At 36.7% G+C, this 21,769-nt stretch overlaps 1 protein-coding gene across 11 annotated transcripts in view; it reads left to right on the forward strand.

The window, feature by feature from the left end:
* Window positions 1-21,769, forward strand: part of DMD (dystrophin) — a 922,945-nt gene that overhangs the window by 513,084 nt on the left and 388,092 nt on the right. For all 11 annotated transcript variants that reach the window (XM_032679549.1, XM_032679551.1, XM_032679556.1 and 8 more), the window contains one exon: window positions 12,029-12,204. In XM_032679549.1, coding sequence (XP_032535440.1) covers window positions 12,029-12,204 — 176 coding nt within the window. The remainder of the gene's footprint in view (window positions 1-12,028; window positions 12,205-21,769) is intronic.

A 21,769-nucleotide genomic window follows, 5' to 3' on the forward strand; every position in this document is an offset into this window, starting at 1 on the left:
GCATTGGTATATTGTTTTCATTCTCAGATGATGCTGCAGGTAGCGAATGGATGTCATAATAGTGAGCTGTAAATGGCACTGGTTTAATTCTGTCTTGTCTTCTCTAAACATGGAAAATTGTACTTAGTTACATACTGTCAGTACTTAAAGTTTCAGAATCATAGAACATTCTTAGTTAGAAGGAACTCACAAGGATCAGTAAAGTCCAACTTCTGGCCCTGCACAAGACAACCCTAGAATCACCTCCTGTGCCTGAGAGCATTGTCAAAACAGTTCTTGAACTCAGAGAGGCTTGGTGGTGCCACCACTTCCCAGGAGAGCCTGTTCCTGTGCCCAACCACCCTCTGGGTGAAGAATCTTTTTCTAATATTCAAGCACCTCCTGCCTTGACACAGTTTCAGGCCATTCCCTCAGGTCCTGTCACTGGGCACAGAGGGATCAGTGTCTGCCCCTCCCCTCCCCTCATTGGGAAGCTGTAAACCACAACGAGGTCTCCCCTCAGTCTCCTCTTCTCCAGGCTGAACAAACCAAGTGCCCTCAGGCACTCCTCATAGGGCTTCTCCTCAAGGCCCTTCAGCATCTTCGTTGCCCTTCTTTGGACATTCTCTAATAGCTTAATGTCTCTCTTATATTGTGGTGCCCAAAACTGCACTCTGAACTCAAGGTGAGGCTGCACCAGTGCAGAGCAGAGCAGGACAATCACTATTCTACTTTTAGAAACTTGAAAGTTAGCAGAAATTATACATTACTCATAGAAAGCGAAAAGGAGTCTGATTTTATGTAAGTGTGCCTCTTTCCTCTGCAATGTTTCCTGATAGAAGAACATGGGTTTTTTTTACCCTGAGCCATTTTGCTGGAATCTAGTTCGGAATTGAATGCCCTCAGCATCCATGAGTCAGGGAAGCTGAACATGTTAAAAAACTTACCTCATGCTTCTGCTTCATAATTTTGCATGGACCAGATGTCTAGTAAACCACCCATACCCTTTAATAAATATTTCAGTAGAGGAAAAAAAATGAAACAAGGTTTGGGTGTTTTGGTTTTGTTTGTTTGTTTGTTTGTTTCTGTTTGTAACAAGTCTATGAAATAGTGACACATCTTCAGAAAGAGAAGTAATGTTTCCTGAATTACTTGCTTCCTGGGTCCCTATCCTTAATTGCTTCCTGGGTCACCATCCTTAGCCTGGAATTCCTCTGTTGTCACTTAGCCTGGAATTCCTCTGTTGTCAACACATATTTCTTTCAGATTTGATACAGTTATTTCAGTATTACGTCTTGTTGAAGATGTGAGAAAAGCCAACCTGAAGTCAGTTTTGTCCAGCAGGGAGTACCTAGTGCCTATAAAAGTTGATTTTTATTTCTAAGCCTTGATGTTTTAAAACAGCCTGTTTCTCTTCCCCTAAAAGGTCAGTATGTAGAGATGCATGTTTTTCACTGAAAGGAAACTTTCTAATAAACATAGTGGTTATTATTTTGAAACTGTGATGGTGTTCTGAGAAAAATGTTAAATATGCAATGAACATCAGTTCCTGAAAGTCTTACTATGTTTATAATATGAACTACTTTGAAGCAAGCTAATGAATTTAGTAATCAGAAATGAAATTATGGGAATATGTAAATCAGATATCCCTTGAGTAGCAACACTGGCATGCTTAGGAAAGCATTTGAATTAATAAAAGATCAGACCCCAATGCTATAATTATGTTCTGAAGAAGGAACAAGATGGATACACAGGCTAAGTCTATTAGATACTGAGGAAAATAAAGTGTAGCAGGGATCGTGAAACACTCCAGTGGTTGTTGTAGGGAGTAAAGCCAGTCTACCTAAATTAATATGATTCAGTTGGGACAAAAACCCTCTCCTCAGCACTAAAAGAGCTAAAGCAACAGCTCTTAGGAATCCAGAGTTGGTGGAGATACGAAAGGCAAAGAAAGGACCAGCAGATCTAAACAGAAGTAGAATGAAGACAACATGGTAGCTGCTTACAGACTGGTTGTTCTGTCGTCTGTCCCTCACCGCTGACATTCTCCCACCACTTCACCTTGCTCACAGGTTTCAGGCAAATGCTGCCTTAAGGGAGACAGGAGGAGGAAAAGCAGGATGTGGACAATTAATTCTGGCTGCCAAAATCCTCAAGTAAATGATTTGCTAGGTATTTTTCAGTCTATCTTAAATTCAGGACAGTTGACCTTATGCTATATTATACTTCCAGGACTAGGCAGGGAAATAACTTTGTTGCTGTAATCAGACTTCTTCCTTCTCTTCTTGGAAACTGAATAATTCTGCTGGCTAGGTTTATTTGGTTCTGGTGCTAACCTAAGTGAAATTTCAGGCAATGCTTCAGTTTTGTTTCCCTTATCTCATTGAACCAATACACATAGTTTGTTTCTACTGTTGTAGTGCAAGGTCATAATGCAATGATGTATAACAGGTAAATTATTAAGCAAGACTGTACATGGTACCAAACACCATTTTACTTGCTTTACACTCAAAGCTGTATGTAAAGAGTTGAAAGCCTAAACTGATTCATCCCCTTGCCTACCACAGTAATTTTCCACTGGGAAGCCATTGTTGTAGACTAATTTCAAAAGAAAGAGGTAATATATACAGCCTAACTATCAAGTTTGAAAGGAAAAAAAGGATGTTGAGGCACATGTGTTTATTCCAGTGCTGCCGAGTTAATAGAGATGATAATTTCCAGGTATAGATTCCATAGGAAAGCAAATTCAAGTTTTCTAGTTTTTGATGCATAGGAGATATATAAGAAATAGCTTGGGTTATGTAAGGGTCTGGGTAGTTCTATAAGAATCAGGAAAAGTTGTGAAGTCATAAAAGTGTAGTAACTATCTGTTTTTAATAGAGGAAAAATAAATTTGTTTAAATATGCCAGAAAAAATTAAGAACTACATTCACACTGTGTTGGAATAAAATAACTTATTTAGCTAAAAAAAAAAGTATTCATGATATTAGGGTAAATCCATCAGTGTTACTGATGTCCTTGAAAACTTAAGACTAGGCTATGTTTGAAGAAACTAGGCCATGTTGTTATTTTTGATATACTGGGACCTATTATGTGAGTAGTTTGATTTGTGATAGGAGGAAAGAGATTGAAGATGGAGCAATTTTTCTTATCATTGACATTGTTTGCTCAGTTATAGCTTTGCAGAGCAGGTAAAATATCAAAAAGTCGCAAATATCAGAAATTGCAAATGAACATGGTATCAAATCAGGCCATAGTCACAACTTTCTACTATTATGTGTAGAGGTAAATGGAAAAGTTTTTTGACAGAGGCTTGTCTTTACATTTTGATGCTACATCAATGCAAAAAATAATATATTTTAGTGGCATGCATCTGTGCTGCAAAATCAGGGTGTAGATTTTTGGACTCAAAGTTCAATTTTATGTGTTTAACCTGAAGCATTATAGTTAGTATGCAGTAGCAGTGGAGTTTTTGCAGACAAAATATCTCTTCTTTCTCCCTGCAGTATTTCCACATCAGTTCTAAAATTAAATTGAATTAATATACTTATAAGAAGCAACTGTGTAATTTAGGTTAGAAACACAAAGTAGACCTCTGGTCATGCACTTTACAGTTTAATACTGAAATGACTTTCATCACAATTTCGTGTCACATTAGAAAGCGACATGAAACGTGAATTTAAAGGAATATGGCCTATTTTAACAATTACATCTCACTGTAAAAGATAGGAAAGTGATGTTCCTTTTTTTAAAAAAAAAATTAATTATCTGATGAATATCTTTATAAAACCACAAGCAGTTTGATTGCAAAGTTTCAGCATTTGAAGACAAATACTGTTTATCTAAGTAGTTTTTAAGAAGGTGACTAAATTGCGAAGGTCAGCTGTCATCTGAACCAATAATGTCTTTTTTTTCAATGCCTCTAAGTCCCAGAGAGTGTTTTTGTGGTGGGTTGCCCTTGGTTGGACACTAATTGCCCAACCAAACCTGCTCCATCACTCCCCTCCTCAGCTGGACAAGGGGGAAGAAAATATGACAAAAGGCTCATGGATCAAGATAAGGACAGGGAGAGACCATTTACCAGTTACCATCATGGCTAAAACACGCTCAGATTGAGCAGATAATTGGATTTATCACTAATCAAATTAGAGCAGGGTAATGAGAAGCAAATCCAAATCTTAAAACACCTTCCCTCCAGGCTTCCCTTCTTCCTAGGCTCAACTTCACTGATGAGTTCTCTACATCCTCACCTCCAGCTGTGTAAGTGGACGGGGAATGGGGGTTGCGATTAGTGCACCACACGTTGTCTCTGCTGCTCCTTTCTCCTCAGAGGGAGAACTCCTCACACTCTTTTCCTGCTCCAGCATGGGATCACTGCCACAGGGTGTAGTTCTGCACAGACTGCTCTGGTGTGGGTCCCTTCCATGGGGTGCAGTCCTTCCAGAAGAGACTGCTCCAGCGTGGTTCCCCTGTGGGGACACAAGTACTGTGAGCAAACCTGCTCCAGCATGGGCTCCTCCCTCCATGGGGTCACAGGTCATACCAGGAACCTGCTCCAGCACAACTTCCCACAGGGTCACAGCCTCTTTTTGGGTATCCACCTGCTCAGGCATGGGATTCTACACATGTTACAGGTGATCTCTGCTCCACCATGGACCTCTGTGGGCTGCAGGGGCACAGCTGCCTCACCATGGTCTGCACCATGGACTGCAGGGGAATCTCTGCTCTATCACCTGGAGCACGTCCTCCCGCGCCTTCTGCACTGACCTTGGTGTTTGCAGGGCTCTTGCTGTCACATGTTCTCACTTCTTTCTCCCACTGCAATTGCACAGAATTTTGTTTCTCTTTTTAAAGAAGTTATTCCAGAGGTGCTCCCACCGTTGCTGATGGCCAGCAGTGGGGTCATCATGGAGTCGGCTGGCATTGACTCTTCCAGACGTGGGTGAAGCTTCTGGCAGCTTCACACAGAAGCCACCCCTGTAGCTCCCTCTCTATCAAAACCTTGCCTTGAAAACCCAAAGCAACTTTGTAACTTTTTGTCCAGACAAGGGTAAAGGAAAGCAAAGACAGATTTCTGAAATGTCTTTGGGCAGGGGTAGGAGGCAGCTTTTAGACCCATAGCAGTTGCGTTCAGAAGATCTTCAAGAGCCAATATCAAGTCATCCAAAGCTCCAGGTTGGATCATTCTGAAAAGCTAGGAAGTTGAGATGAAGTTGATTAATATGTTCAAAATACTTTTATTGCAGGAGGTATATGTGAGGGAAAATTTCAGTTTTCAAGCCTTGACTTCATCTTTCCTTTTGTATCCCTGTGGATTTAAAGGTATGAGAAATTTCCATTAGAGGAAGAGACAAATTCAAGTTAACTTTTTATTATTACAATGAGTGGGGAATCAGATCTTCTTACAAACCAGCTTGTCACCTTGGTGAAATTCATGGTAGTAAGTCTTACTGGGTGATATGTGCCTCTCAAGAGCTAACTATGCAGAGAAATTCATTCAGGGAAATTCAATAAGAAAAACTGGAGATGCATTTGGAATTATATTTGATAGTGGTACAGACAGCAGTGCTGAGGTGTGAAATTACTAGGCCATTAAGCAGACTACTGCTTTTTGAAGGACAGCAGCTTAGATTGAAGAATTTGTATAGGTTAAATAATAAAATTTCAGCTTTAATGACTTGTCTTATGAAGAATGAATTTTTCACTTTCCAGAGGAAAGAGGTGCAGTCAAGAAATAAAATCTGGAAGATATTAAAACTTTCAAAAAAATCTGGGAGTAGCTGATTAGAAGCTTTCAGTGGAGTATGAGAAGTTGTGTATCTCCATTTAATTTTTTAAACTATACGATTGTGGAGTAACTTTTTACTCAAATTTTTTTGTGAATAGTATCGGTCATAGTCAGTTAGTAATGCATCTAGGGCAATACTGGACTTAATGTCTTTCTAATTAAACAGCATCAAAATACAGAAAAAAACTAGAGAGAACAGGATAGAGTAGTAGTTTCCTAAGGTTCTCAACAAAGCAGTTTGCATAACAAATCAAGCATTTTTTTATATTCTTTATAAACTATTTATATAAACTGTGGCTTAAGCCACAAATTTATAATTTTATTCAAAATGAGAATGAAATTTCCTTGTAATTTTAGAGTATTTATTGTTTACTCAGAAAACAGGTCTGTGGCAATTCTCTTTTCCTTTGGTTTCTCTTGTACAGCTGATATACAAAACCAGTAATACTGACTACATGAACCTAGGTCTGCTTTATAGGGAGAATCTACCCAGAGCCTACTGTCACCTTTTTCAAACGCTGCTCTTGAACAGAGTTGATAGTAATATTCAATCCATAATAATGCCCATAATTTATTCTAAGAATAAAACACTTTGTTTTAAATTCTTGTCAACTCCTTAACAAACATTGCCTTCCTTCTTTACTGTTTTTTCACCTCTTCCATTTCTATCATCTGTCCTAATTTTCCATAATTCATAATAAAAACACAGTAATGTAATGCACAAAAAGCAATGAAGATTGCACAGCTGTTTATCACAAAACAGCTAGAAAGCAACACATACTCTTTGTTGATTGTTTTAGTCCTGCCAAAGTGTTAGTGATGTGTCTCCAGATTAAATCATTGGGATTTAACTGCCTAGAAAATTAATTTCTCCCTTATTTCTAATAGAATCTTGAACAGAGGTACATACTCCTAATGGATAAATTCATTCTGGTAACGAAATGCTAGCAAATTGTTTTGGGTATAGTTTTCCACCAAATGTTTTCACAGTTCTCTGATTTGTTATTGCATCTGGGTAGACACTTATGTCAACCGTATGGCTTTATGCAATTCAAAATAGAAGAAATTTTTATGTAAATGACTGAAGAATAGCACATTAATGTTGAATTTAAGACTACAGGTTTCTGAAAGTGGTGCATAGTACCTTTACATGCTTTTCTGGATCTGTACCTTACCCTAAACAAAGGAAAGGCAGCACATTATTTTTCGCTTAAAACATTTTGTGACCATTATTTTTTCTGACAGAAATCAGCTTGTTTGTGGTATTTCTTAGTGTTCCTGCAGGGCTTTTCCATAACAATAAATTATTGTTAAGTATGTTTATCTACCACAATGAAAAGAGGAAAGTGATCCTAAGATTGCTCAAAGAATAGTGTCTGATTTAGTTTAATGGAAAAATGCTATTTCTGTCAATGAAAAGAGTAAATGAGATTGCAGAAAGGGTTGTCTAATGTATGTTAAAGTTACCTAAGAAATAACAAATAAGGCAAAATGATGCCATTCAGGTACCCTATCATGTAAGTGGTTGAGGCTTCTGATGAATGTTTAATTTACATGATATGGGCAAAGCAAGCAAACGGATTTACTTCAAATCCTCATTCACTCAATTTCTTTTTTGCTGTTTCAACTTATATCAGGAATCTATCAAAAAAATATTTTCTCTTTTTGTCATATTGCCTAGTTATTTGTCATGAGCATTGTGAAAGGCATCAGGAAAAAAAGTGACAATTAAGAATGTGATGATGTAACATATTTGAAATTGCTTGGTGAGTTCTTTAATCAATTATATAAGTTACTTCTCCTTATCTACAAAAAGTTTAATCATAGTTCCCTCGCAATGAGCAGGGACATCTTCCACTAGATCAGGTCAGTAAGAGCCCTGTCCAGCGTGACCTTGAATGATTCCAAGGGTTAGGCATCTACCATCTCTCTGGTCAACCTGTATTCCAGTATTTCACCACTGTCATTGTGAAAAAAATTTTCCTTGTATCTCTATGGTGAGATCTTTTCTGAGTTTGTTTTTTTTTTAATATTATATAAATATATAATTTTAATTAAATTTGTTTGCACACTCTGTTCATAAAGAGATTAGAAACGGCATAATTGCAAGTACAGGTATCTCCAATGGCCTTCTGAGAAAGTTGGGAATCCAAAGGGCAATGTGCCCTTTTGTTTGCCATTTCTCTATGAAGGAGTGAAATGTCAAGTGAAACTACAAGAAACATTCGAAGTCAATATTCCTCTTGTAGAACCATAAACCTTTGGGCCGTGGGAGGGAAGGTTGTACAGGCTCCCAGCACCTTGCCCATGCAGGTTTGTGGTAAGGACAGAGGGGAAGTTAATAGGAAACTATAGGTGCTGACAAATTTGAGACACTATATGTAAGCTGTGAAAAGCGTCTCTGTGGTTAACAGCTCTGGGATGAGTGTGTAAAAATGTGACTTTGAGCAAAACAGTTAAAAAAACTTTGTTCAGTTCAAAATGCTTTAAAAAAAACATATAAATCTCTTTATGGGAGGCTGTGCTTTGTACAGTACCCACTATCAACAAAAATCTTTTTCATGGACCATGAAATCTAGACAAATTTCATCAGCACGTGTCTTTCTGTTTAATCACGTGAAAACTGTCAGATGCCTAGAATACTTGGAAAAAAATAATCTCAAATTGGGTTCTTTATGATGATCTGAAATGCAGATGGCCAAAAGCCTTCTGTTATAGCCTTCTCATATTCTGGTGGAAGTTCACACTTCTCATTCCTATGCATCCTTTGCAAGGTTCCCATTTCAGGATTAAGGATCTTAAGTTCCAAGACTGTCTCTGCAATTGAGCCAGCTATTTTCTTTTTTTTACTTTGTAAGTAAAGCCTATTACATAATTTTGTGGGATAAATGAGAAAATTCCCTTGTTTAATTTTTTGTCAATTGAAATAAGTGTGAAAATCATGTACTTGTTCCTTATGTGTGTGTGTCTGTGTATGTGTGTGTGTGTGAATGCTGGGGGAGGAAGAAAAACTAATTTAAGCTGCTGTTAACACAGGAAAAAGGCTCAGAGTATTTAAATGGGCTTTTAATTAGCATTTCAGTTTATAATAGTATACTGATTGGTCATTATTTCTGTCATTTAGAAAAGGTGATGCAGAGATAACAACTAAATTCTAAAAAGTTTCCTTCTAAAAACTCTGGAGTTTCAGAAAGTAGAATTTCCCTTCTTTGGTTCTCCTTGCCTTGATCATCTGTTCCAAATGAGTGGGCCTTCCAAATATAAGTAGAAGCTTTGTTCTGACTTATTTTTTTCAGTAAGTGGTCGTGCTGGTTTTGGATCTTAACTTCAAACAGGCACATGCAATAGCACAAAGGTTTCAGGTGCCTTGCTGGAAAAAAGGCACTTATTGTAATATAATTTTTCTCAAACTATACATCGTTATGATTTACCCATGTAATGCTCCTCACTGCATAACGCAAAGGCACTAGTGCTAAAATCAGTGTGAAATACAGTGAATGTGTACAAAACCTAGGTATTCATTTTAAGCTGGGCATTACCAATACTGAAGTGTGTAGTAAAAGGGCCAATTCAGACTCACAATGGTAGACAATATTTGTGTTTAGGCAAACTACTTGGCCATTACTGCTGTTTATTGCTAATAATGAAACCATATACCTGAAAATAACAGTTGGACCAGGTGTTATTGTATTAGTGTGCATCACAGAAAGAAAATAAAATCTGACACCTTAAAGGAAGAGGATTTTATGTGTCTTCTCTGGGTCTTCTGCTACAATGGTATCTTAAAAACCTTACATGTTCCGCAGGCAAAGCAAAGTGTGCTGGGACACTGTGGGCCAGCAGGTGCTTGATGCAACGTGACTGGACTGTCACATAGCTTGCCAGGATCCTGCAGAAAAACGGTTCTCATCCTATCAAGACATAAACAGATTACTGCCAGATTATGCTTATCACTGCTACTTCTTATTCTGAAACTGTGGGACGTGAAAGTAGTTTGGAAAAAAAACCCCAACGTCAGCAGACCAGTTTTTACTGAGAGGAATGTAAGAAAGGAATAATTTTGCAGGGGTTTCTCCTCTGTAACAACCTAAAAGAAACTGTAAGAAAACCAAACAGAAAGTATAGTAAGAATAAGTTAGATCTCAACAGAGTAAACCTCTGCCTCAGCTATGACTCCTGTGCAGGACTGTGGGTAAATGCCACAGCAACCTACTGACATATTCCTCTTTGTCTCAGAGTCTATTGCTGTTGGTGTTCAAGCTGTCCATGTGACATCTGTGCAAAAGCTGAGATAGGGTGTGCAACTGACTCCCTGCAGTTTAATGAATTAATAATAACTGGCACCTGAGTTTTGATCGTCTTAGAACAAATTGACTTCCAGAGTGGTTCAGTTTGTGAACTTCAACCATAACCTCATGACTGAAGATATATGTCGAAAAAAGCATGAAAAGTAGTTATGTTCGTCTTTTACATTCCTGTAAAGTGGTGTCCTGCCAGTTTTAACTGTTTCACGGGCAAATTTTATTTAATGTTAATGTGCAGATTTGCTGACAGGCTCTGCAATTTATGTTATGCACTTAGAAAGAGAAAACAAGCATATAACGTTTTTGTAGGGTATGATAGGCTGAAGTATTTGGTTTCTTCCAGAAAAGATCGATTCAGCATTTTACTTGAAAGCATTTGTATTAGGTAGGATTTAGACACACTTCCTGAAATTGTGAAAACCTATCGTTAAGTATGAATATCACAGTGGAGATTTTTAAAGTTTTTTTTTCAGTTTCTGTTTATTTTAGCAGTAAAGCATTGAAAATGATTTTACACTTGCCTGGTTGTATATTTTGAGTAATTGAAGGAAAAAATACTCATACTCTACTGATGATTAAAAATATGAAAATATTTATTTATTTATTTATTTATTTATTTATTTATTTGTAGGTAATGACTTTCTTAAACAGGCAGGCAGTGTTAAAATCTAAGCTACAGATTCAGAACAGTGTTGTAAATGTGAGGTAAGATAGCTACAGGGTTAATTATTTTTAAATCATAAAAGATGTAGAAAAATGTTTCCCCATGCATTTAGTGAAACTTGAGAATTGTCCATATTGGTTATTTGTGGTAGTTTTTAATTCTGTTGTGCAAGTAGAAATATTGTAATACTTTTTCTTTGAAAACGGTTTCCCCCAGTCCTGTTAAAAAAACAAGACAAACAAACCAAAGACTCCAAACCAACCAACCAACCACAACAAAATCAACCTCCCCCAAACAAACAAACAAACAAACCAAAACCAAAACCAAAACCAAAACCAAAACCAAAACCAAAACCAAAACCAAAACAAGCAAACCCCACAAAGAACCCCAAAACAAAACAATCCAAAACAAAACCAAAAATTCCACAAGTGAATGCATTATTAGGCTTGTTGCAACTGGAGAAAAACGTGTTCTTTAATGGAATCAGAAGTATTTCAAACTCTCTACATCTGCTTGAAAGGAGATTGTAGCCAGGTGGGCATCGGTCTCTTCTCCCAGGCAACCAGCAGTAGGACAAGAGGGCATGATCTTAAGCTCTGCCAGGGGAAGTTTAGGTTAGATATTAGGAAGAAATTTTTTACAGAGAGAGTAATCAGGCATTGGAATGGGCTGCCCAGGGAGGTGGTGGATTCTCCGTCCCTGGAGGTTTTTAAGATGAGACTGGATGTGGCACTTAGTGCCATGGTCTAGTTACCATGGCAGTGTTGGATCAAGGGTTGGACTTGACAATCTCAGAGGTCTTTTCCAACCCAGTTGAAAAAACCAAAACAACCAAAAAACAAACAACCAAAAAACAACCAAAAAAACCAACCAACCAAACGAAAAACCAAACCAATCTCTGCTTTCCTGACATTCCTTATTTGAGTTGATAGCTAGTAGGGACTCCACGCACTGTGCTGTTCAAACCTGACAATGCTTTGTAGGCTGTTAAATAACTGTGTGTATACCTTTGGGTGTGTAGAAATATATTTGTTCACAGGTTTTACTTCTTAATTGATGTGCACAGTATTACTGCAACGATCTCTGGTAGATAAGAATAGAGGAGGGGATAAAAGGCTGTAGAGGTACTGAAAGGTACTTGTTACAAAATCATGAGATGTCTTTCTGTCTACTTATCTTTGGATTTTTCATTTGGAATTCAGAAAAGAGCAAAAACTTTCACCTCTTTCCATCTGGCCAATATGTGATGAAGCATTTTTTCATGAGTACCTGTATGTGCTGTGTATTTTACAGGAGCTTCAGGATGGCATTGGGCGACAGCAAACTGTTGTCAAAACACTGAATGTAACTGGTGAAGAGATTATTGAGCAGTCATCAACAGCAGATGCTAAAGTGCTGAAGGAACAACTGGAAAGTTTGAATACCCGGTGGCAGGAGATCTGCAAACAGCTGGTAGAGAAAAAGAAGAGGTAGGTTAAAAGGGAGCAAAGAAGAAAAATATTGGAAATTACTTTTAGTTATTTTAGTTTTGATTCTCGCTTAATATTTCAAAGGAGCTCTTAACTTCTAGAGTTCTCAAGTTCTAGAGTTCTCGTGTGTGTAAGGAATCATCAGTAATTAAATTTCACATCTACCATAATTTGTTTACTTTTGGTTTTGTTTTCTTTGCTACCTACTCCTGTCAGTGACTCCCCACTCCCTTCCAAACTCCACATTTTTATAATTTCACTCTTACTGTTTAAAAAAAACCACAAACGAGCATACATTATTACTTGATTTAAAAATAGCACAGATTGGAGCTTCATTTACAGAATTTACAATTGACTTATAACCTTTCCATTTGATTGTATGTCATTAAAATAGATCTCTGTAGTACTAATAATACATTAGCTAATTGATACAGTTAATCCTAATCTAATTCACTTATCATTATTAATGCCATTAACATCTACATTTCATAGCCTGGATAAAAAGAATGGATTGCTCAATTTAATGTTATTTATAATCACTTTAGCATCAGTTTGTTTTTCTCATGCAGTCACAGGAAGCTGGAGTGTTGGAATACAGATAGTGCAAAAATGGCTTTACACCTTTAAGAAGAGGATTTCCAATTTAAAAAAAAAAATTGTTGCAGTTTAAACTAGGTTTTGTAAAAGCATATGTTCTTAACCTAGATGCTAGACCTAACTGGATATACCATTCTGCTTTAAAATACAGTAGAAAATACAGGTAGAGCTTTCGTCATCCATGTTTTTTTAAACCCCAGAATATTCCTTATAGAGGTACATTAATGAATGCTAGAGATCTACTGGAAGAACTGGTAGTGTGCAACAAATTTTGTTAATTCTGATTTTTCTGTTCAGAGCCATGGAGGGGCAAAAGCTGTGAAAATGTTTACTAGAATCATAAGGGAGTGTCCTGAAAGGTTATTACTGAGTTTAATCATGATCAAACCTTCACTTAGGACATGTTGGGCATTGGAACAGGCTGCCCAGGGAAGTGGTTGAGTCACCATAGAATCATAGAATGGTTAAGGTTGGAAGGGTCCTCAAAGATAATCTAGCTTCAACCTCCCTACCATGGACAGGGCACTTTCCACAAGATCAAGTTTCTGAGAGTCCCATCCAGCTTGGCTTTCAACAATTCTGGAGATGAGGAATTCACAACCTCTCTGGGCAACCTGTTTCAGTGCCTCACCACTCAGAAGTAAATAATTTCTTCCTAATATCTAATCAAACCTTCCCTCCTTCAGCTTAAGGCAATTCCCCCTTTTCCAGTCACTACATGCCCTTGTCAAAAGTGCCTTTCCAGCCTTTCTGTAAGCCTTGTTTAGGTATCCGAAGGTGCTGAAAGGTCTCCCCAGAGGTATTTAAATGTAGAAATGGTACTTAGGGACATGGTTTGGTGGTAGCAGTGCTGAGTTAATGGTTGGACTTGATGACCTTACAGGTCTTTGCAATCTAAGTGATTCTGTGATTCTGTGTTAGGGAAAGAGGTGCAACATGTAATCTACAGCTGTCAGAAGCTTCAGGGATGCCTTAAATAATTCTTTCTGCTGTATTTCCAGGTGTTGATGGCACTGCAGCTTTTTACACAAGGGAGTCCTTGGCCTTTATTTGTCACACTAAAAGCTGTTCTTTTGTACATTGGAAACCCATCTGTGTTTCTAAGCATTAACTTGTTGTGTAAGTGCCAGCACTTACAAAAAAATAACACATCATTTTAATAGCCCTGTAAAGTTCTTCGGCAACACAGAAGAAAGAGATCTATGGTTGAGCTTTGTCTGAGACTATGAAATGTGTTCCAGTTGTGGTTAAGATTGGTATTGTACAATCCTTCATTTTTCAGTAGATATGTCTATCTGAATGCTCTTTTGGCTCAAAGCAGCATTAGCAGGATTACATGGAGTTTCTTGGCACATTCTGTATTTTAAGGAAGCCTATGATCTGTTAAGTGGGAATAGTACAGTTATGTTCCCTAGATGGACATAAACACTTGCACATGCAAGTCCTTTGGTCTGTTTAGTGTGTTGATTTGATTTGTTTTTATCTGGAGTGACAACTTGTATAATTTCAAGGATTTCAATGATTGCAGAGACCTCAGTTAGTGAACTTTGCGTGAATAAATGCATTGCACCAGAAGGAATACTGATAGTGGTTTTTTAAACTGGTATAAATGTTCTTGGTCTACTTTAGTAAGATTTTTGCATCAGGATGGAGGAGTTTGTGCTTCTATTCATCACCCAGTCTTCCTGGCTGTGTCAGAGCCAGGAAATGCTTTTTTACTCCTGGTCTTGAAAACAGATTCTACCCTCAGCTTAGCTGCTACCTCCCAGTATGTTTGTTTTGTTTGTGTTTTTGTCTGTGGGTTTTTTGTTTGTTTGGAGTTTTTTAAATTTTATTTCATCTTTTTACTCTCACAGACTGGATTTTCAAAGGAAAGAAACCTATTTGACAGGAATAAGTGGTGTGTTCTAGCTAGTTCTCAATTATTGATGGTCCTGGGCATGAAAAGACCATAGGCTTATCAGCTGCACAGTCTTTATATAGCCATGGTGTCGTGGGATTTTCATGTCTCTTATGTTTGACATCTTTTAGTTTTTCGTTGGTTGTCCTAATTGGGTTTGGGGTACAGTCAGGTTCTCTCTTTTTGGGACTTGAAACCTGTGTCATCCAAAGTGCTCTAATTTATGATTAAGATCAAAGAATGATCAAAGCACACAGGGCAAGTTGAAGGAAGTGACCTCTACTTGCAATACGAAAGAGCCAATATAGTCACAGCACTGCCCAATGCATGTGTTTGCACCATGTCAAATATATTTTAGTATCTTATTAGAATATAAATTACAATAAATGTGGGTCAAATAACATATGAATCCCTTTTTCAGAATAGCTTTAACAGACTATTAAAAAAACCACAAACCAAACCCAACTGCTAAGTCAGAATGCTTATATTCTAGATCATGTAAGTTTTCATAGTCTTTTAATATTTTACTATCTTTCCTAAAAATAAAATATTCATGCTTAAAAGAATTTTATTATTATGAAGGAGGTGCTAAGATGTTTTTTGTCAATTTTGAAAATGAGAAAATGGAACTATAATGGAAGAAGATATTGTTTTAAGGGAGAGCAAACTGGGTATAATATATTTTCTTTTTATAATTTCAGAGAAAAATAAAATAGTTTTAGAAACAACATTTCTAATGTTTAGAACCTTCTTCAAATCAGAAAATAAAACTGTCTCAAAATTTTTAGTAGGTTTTATGTTTTATTTTTTGTAGTCAATACATTGTGTTCTGCTTTCAAAGTTGTTTTTGAGTAGCTCAGAGGAGTACTGATCTATTAAGGTTTTTTGGCTCAGCAGATCTCAGGATAAAGAAAGTGGAAAAAAATAGCAATTGAATGGATTCCAGAAATGAAATCTGACAGTGATTTCAGATTCAAATGTAATGTTGCTAAGCCTTATTTAAATGACAAGGAAATTTTAAATACTGTAAATTCTGGTTTTGCTGTTTGCTTACCAAGATGGAAGAAATTGATTTTTATAATCCTGTTTACAGGTGAGGCATCAACACTCCATTTTGGGCATCCTTCTAAAACCCATAGCTCATATTTTCAAGACTTTAAAGATCCATTGTGGGATGGAGGGTGTAGATTACAGGAGTAACAGAAAGCAACACACAGTATTTTTTGTAAGATGCACGAAGGTGAGAACTTAGTTGAAGACAGGAGGTGTATGGTGACATTTCCAAGGATGCTGATGACATTAAGCCTTATGTAGTCAAATGCTGAGCTGATAGTGGGAACTCCAAAACTGAGCAGATGGGCAGATGATCTTCATCAGAGACAAATGTGAAGCAATGAATATGTTTTAGACAAACAGATCATACCATGCTTAGATGATGGTGAGCTTGTTACAACTCAAGAAAGTGATCCTGGTTTTGTCACTGACAGTGTTTTCAGGCGCAGGATGGAGTGGTTGCATCAGTAAGGGTATTATGAAAAAAAAACACCAACCAAAAAATGTTGATTTGCTGATATCAAATGTTGTGGTGTGCTCAAATTAGTTACTGTGCAGATCTCTCTGCATGTCAAAGGGACTTACAGAAAGTATAGATGAAAGGGGACAGTTAAAATGACCCAAGGTTTAGAGTAGCTACACTGTGTGGAGAGACTAAGAAGCTGGAGATGTTCAATCTGGAGAGAAATCTCAGGAGGGATATGACTGGAGTTTACGAAGTCGAAGTGATGGGTAAACTGAATGTGGAACATGTTACTCACCTAATTCCTCAGTGCCAGAAGTAAAGGTTACTTATTGAAAGTGTAAGAGAGAGTAAAATGGATTTAAGATTTACACTGTAGTTTCTGAATGTCTAGGTTATGCTGGCCAGAGAAGGTTATGATGGAAATTATTGTGACTCAACTCTATATGATGACAGTGGAGAGTATGAGGTGAATGGAGTAAAGAAAGTAGCCAGTCTTCTGTGTTCCCCTTAATTCCATCTCCTGTTAGCAATGTTGATGGCACTCTGTTGGGGTAGCTTTTCTCACACACTCAGGCATTTTTCAGGTTCTGATGCACTGATTATATTTTCAATAGGGGAGGAGGAATTCTACAAAATTTTGTCAGTTTTTCTGAGGTTGCTCTGTTAAATGGTCTGCTATTTATTCTGTATGAGAACATAATATTATCACTGCATTGATAAAGAACCCTGTAAATTCAAAATATTTCTTATAACGACCACGAACCCTGTGGTGGGTTGACTTGAAAGGGGAAGATTGATATGGGATATAATTCCAAGTTTCAACATGGTAATACAGTTTTCATAAATAATTTGAAATAAATATTAAACTACCTGCATAATAAGAACTATAAACCTGATCAAAACCATGATATTCTATAAATAACTGAAACTGATCATAAGTTCACTACACACTAATATTAATCTCAGTGATAGACTGGCAAATTTAATGAATGAAAATTATTTGGACCACAAAGGTCAACTTAATTAAAAACAGACAGGAAAATAAAACTAAATCTCAAAACAATTTGAGGAATGTGTACTGCTCTTCAGTAAAAAAAAGCTTGTTTTAAGTTTTAAAAGGTCAAATGCAGAACCCAGGCAAAGCACAATCTTAAAATTGACTTTGAATCTCCTATCTTTGGTGCTAAAGATCAAGAGGTTATGCTTGAGTTATGTTTGTGTAGGATGTTATCTTTCACTTGCCTTTATCTAAGAGTTTCAAAACTATAGAAGTTTGAATTCAGTGTTTAAAGTGTCTCTATCTTGCAGTCTAAGCCATCCAGCTAAGAATTAGGTGAGAATGTCATTTTATCTTACTGCAAACTTTGAAATAGACCAGGCAGTCGAATAAAGTAGAACTTGATTGAAAGTCTGATACACTGATAGTTAGTAAATTGGGAATTTAATTGAGGGTTTGTTAACATTTTGCTGCAAGTCGCATGTTTTGGAGAAGTTTGTACTCTGGAACAGTGTTACCCAAACTGAAATGTGGACTTTAGAGACCAGGGGAAGTCCCAATGACCCTTTGAATAGATGCTACTAATTCTTGAACAAGGATGGAAAAAAAGTGTCTGTTTCTCTCCCTCTTCATACTCCAGCAATCATTTTTAATACAGAATCTTCTAAACTGCACCAACAGAAGTTCTCTCTGCCTTTTTGTCCCCTGACACACATCAGGCCATGTCATGCTGTGCATGTCTGCGCTGAGACACATCACTGGGACAGCTGAGTTTTGGATAACTTTAGGATGCAGTGGCTTGCCATATCCCTAAATCCCTGTGTGCCCTTGGGTGCCTGGGTGGCAGCAACCCAGGGCTGTGGCTGCAGTGTGGCGCTGCACCTTCACTCCCTCTGCAGGAACACAGGGCCAGGCAGAGCTAGTCCAGGGAAAGTACATGGAAGGACAAGCAACATCTCAAGTAGGAGCTTGATAAGGGGAACACTCATAAATGAGTTGACAGCCTCATAACGGTAGTGCTGGCTGGTCTTTTTGTTTTTCACCTTTGTTAAAAATTTCTTGTGCAATTTTTGAGAACAGATGCTTGGGAATTAGATTCCTTCACTGCTTCAGAAGTAATCAGTTTGGAGTTTTTTATTCATCACGATCCTGACATTTGTTAAAATTGGGTTCAGTTGAATGGAAGAGAATTTTTCATTATTTTAGCTGCAAATACATTTACACTTTTAATGAGTTTGAACCTGCAGACTGCCTGTTCAGATCTCTACTCAAGCGAGTCTGAAGTAATTATGGAGAGAATGACAGAACAAAGGCTGTTTACCAGAATACTTCCAAATGCTTTCCTGAATGTAAAAACACAAGCTTTCTGTTCTAAATAAAACTAATTGTTATAAAGTAAATGTAGTTTTTAGTATTTTTCATACTGTATCTTCATTAAAGTATTCTTTTTTTTTTCCATAGCACATTAGCTAAAAGGGATTGTTTTCCTTCACCTGAACACTCAGTATATTGAAGGCTGTGATTAGCTTCTAGTTGCAATTTAAAAACTGTTTTAGGATGGAGAGATTTCATGACAGTTAAGTCAATAAATGTATTTTTTTTTCCAGAATATAATCAGCTACATATTGAATTTTTCTGAATTTTCTTTTTTTGACTGATCAGATTTCTTATAATGAATGACTAGAAAAGAATCACTGGTGTAAATTGGTATTTACAAGTAGTTTAGCTAAACTTCTTACTGTTTAGTATTTACATCTAAATTCAAATTTTCTAAAGTTTATGTGGTATTTTCATTCAATTATTTAAAGTTCCTTACCTTAATGAATCATATTTGCACATTCTTTAGAGAGAGAATGGAAATTAATTTTTCCTCAGTGAATATTTTCTCTAAATTGTTGTTACTATTTTGGTGGCCTCTTACATTCTCAGTAACATCTACTAAACACATTAATTCCTAATCTTAGAAATGCAGTAAATAAAAAATTGACAGCTGAATGTTAGGAAATAAAAAGACACAAAATATTATTGGACTTGCACATGGAAATATGAGTCACAAGTATAGATCTGTCCTACTCCTATGATTGCATATTTTATTTCTATAGCTGACATCTCCCAAATAAATCCAACATCACTTACGTGCAGTTACAAACTCTAAACATCTCATGTGCTTCACAAAGTGTTTACAGGTTGCTATGGTATTGCTACCACATTGTTGACTATGGAGAAAATACATGAGCTGCAATATGCATTCCATGTGGTTTCTAGACACTGCAAATGAAAATACAAGCTTACTTGAAATAGGCTATGAATGTTTACGTAATAGTTAACAAATATAACTAAGGATAAATTATAGTTTAAAAAAAAAAATCTTTCCAGGGTATTTTGGGGACTACCGTAAGAATTTGGTGTTGATTCAGTTTAATGCTGGTAGGAAAACTAATCTGTGATCAATGAAATATCATATATACAAAATGCTGATAGGAAAACTAATGAATTAACTACTTAGTATTAAATAGTGAATATTAATATATTTACTTCCAGGGGTATAATTTATATAAGATTCATATAAACAGCTATGCAGTCTGAATAGTTGACCAAGGGACACTGTGAATTTAGAAATACAAACATAAATCTACCACGTTTTAATATGAAAATATATACTTCTCTGCTATAGTTTGAGAATTTTCTATCAAACAAGGTGGGTTATATTTCAGTGTTAATGAAATAAACCTTTCACCAACAGAGAAGCAGTTTCAAAGTTCTTTGGGAACTTAGGCTGGTTTATAAGGATAAGACAGTAGTATATAACAGCATGCAGACCTGTGCTGATGATGAATCTGCTTGGCTCCATAGGGCCAGCTGCTAAAATGAAATCTTATTCCTCAGTCACCTGCTTCTCAACAAGACGCTCCCAGCTGCTTTCTTGAGAGCTGCCCTTTCCATGTCCGAGTCGACTGATGGCTCTTGTTCTTTACTCCAGTTTTTTTTAGGCTTGGATTTGGAAGCCCATACTCCCTAAACAACAATTAACTGTTAATTTTTTCATTGCCACCATAAATTTAAACACCTAGAAATTACATGTGTCTGTTGTTCCAAATGTAATTATGGTGATGGAAATCAGCTTGTTCAAAAGGTGTAGTCAGTCACTGAGTTAAAACTTTTAATTTGATTAGCTGGTTCAGCTAACACCGAATGCTTTATTTTACTGTCTTGCATAATATGACACTTGTCATGCAGGATGTTATTTATAATAGAGGTAACGTTCTAGCAGGTCAAGAACGAATTGTAAAGTAAATTATAAAGTGCATCTGCATTTCTCGTTAATTGCAATGGACCTTTTAATTGCTATACTATATACTGTTCCTGACTAGAATAAAGAAGTAGATCTTTATGGAATGCTTTTTGTTTCTGAACTCTGAAACCTTCTGTGCATGTGTGTATACATATATATGAATTATATGTATGTGGGGGGATGGGGTGTATACATGTATATGTATAAAACATCTCTAAAAGAATTCCTGGAAAGTCTTAGGTTAAAAACATCCCTGTCATACTGAGCAACATTTAAATTAGTCATCAAAGTTAAAAAAAAATAAAAATCTTTCCTTCATGATAGGAAAAGTTTAAATGTTTTAAGGGTTGCAACTGAATTCATAAGGGTGATAAAACTGACAGTGTACTTAAGATGAAAAAGGAATCTTGCCAATTGCTATCTCTTCTAGGAGACAAGAAATCTTTTTGATTTCTCATTCAAAATACTATGCAGCTCAATAATTTTGCTCGTGGGTGTATTGAGTTGAACACTATGTCTTTTCTGTGCCAGAATTAAAGTATTTAAACTTTTATCTTTCTCAGATACATCCTTAGGGTACCATCACATAATGTCTCCACTGAGCTATGCACTTTATAAATGAGTAGAAGGGAGAGGAAATTAAAAAAATGAAGCTGTTCCTGAGAGCTTAGGTCTCAGGGAACCTGGCCATGTTGAGGAATGGAGGTTTTATTATGTGGTTCACAGTGTAACATTGGACGATGATTCCCAGATGTCCATAACTGGAGCAGAAAAAGACACTGCCTCAGAAAGATTCAAAGTTATGCTTCTGCTTTTAGGATTACAGGGAGTTAGTTTTTCTTTATTTTTAGCATCTGCCTCAATTTCACACAAAAAAAAATATTTTAACTGGTTTTAGATAACCTATTTTGGCTTGAGACGAGCATTTGACCTCTTTGACATAAACACTTCTCAGTGAAGAACACTGTAATAAATGTAATGCTATAAAGTTGGTTCTTCTCTGCATGTCCTGCACAACGAAAATGGGTAAGTTTGTGCATCAAGAAGGTCCAGAATTTCTGGCTGCATAACAATACCTTATAAGAGATTCAGAGACTAGTACATAGAAATATTAGTACAAGAAATACTAGAGTCCACCTGCATCAGGACTTTTTGTTGATCTGGTCGCATTTCCAGAAATCCTGGACAAACAGCAGTCCCTGAAAACAGTGACTCACAATTCCATTAGAAAATCTAAAACAAAACCAAGAAAGTAGGACT

Source organism: Chiroxiphia lanceolata, chromosome 2 (assembly GCF_009829145.1).
Source record: "Chiroxiphia lanceolata isolate bChiLan1 chromosome 2, bChiLan1.pri, whole genome shotgun sequence".
NCBI lineage: Eukaryota > Metazoa > Chordata > Aves > Passeriformes > Pipridae > Chiroxiphia > Chiroxiphia lanceolata.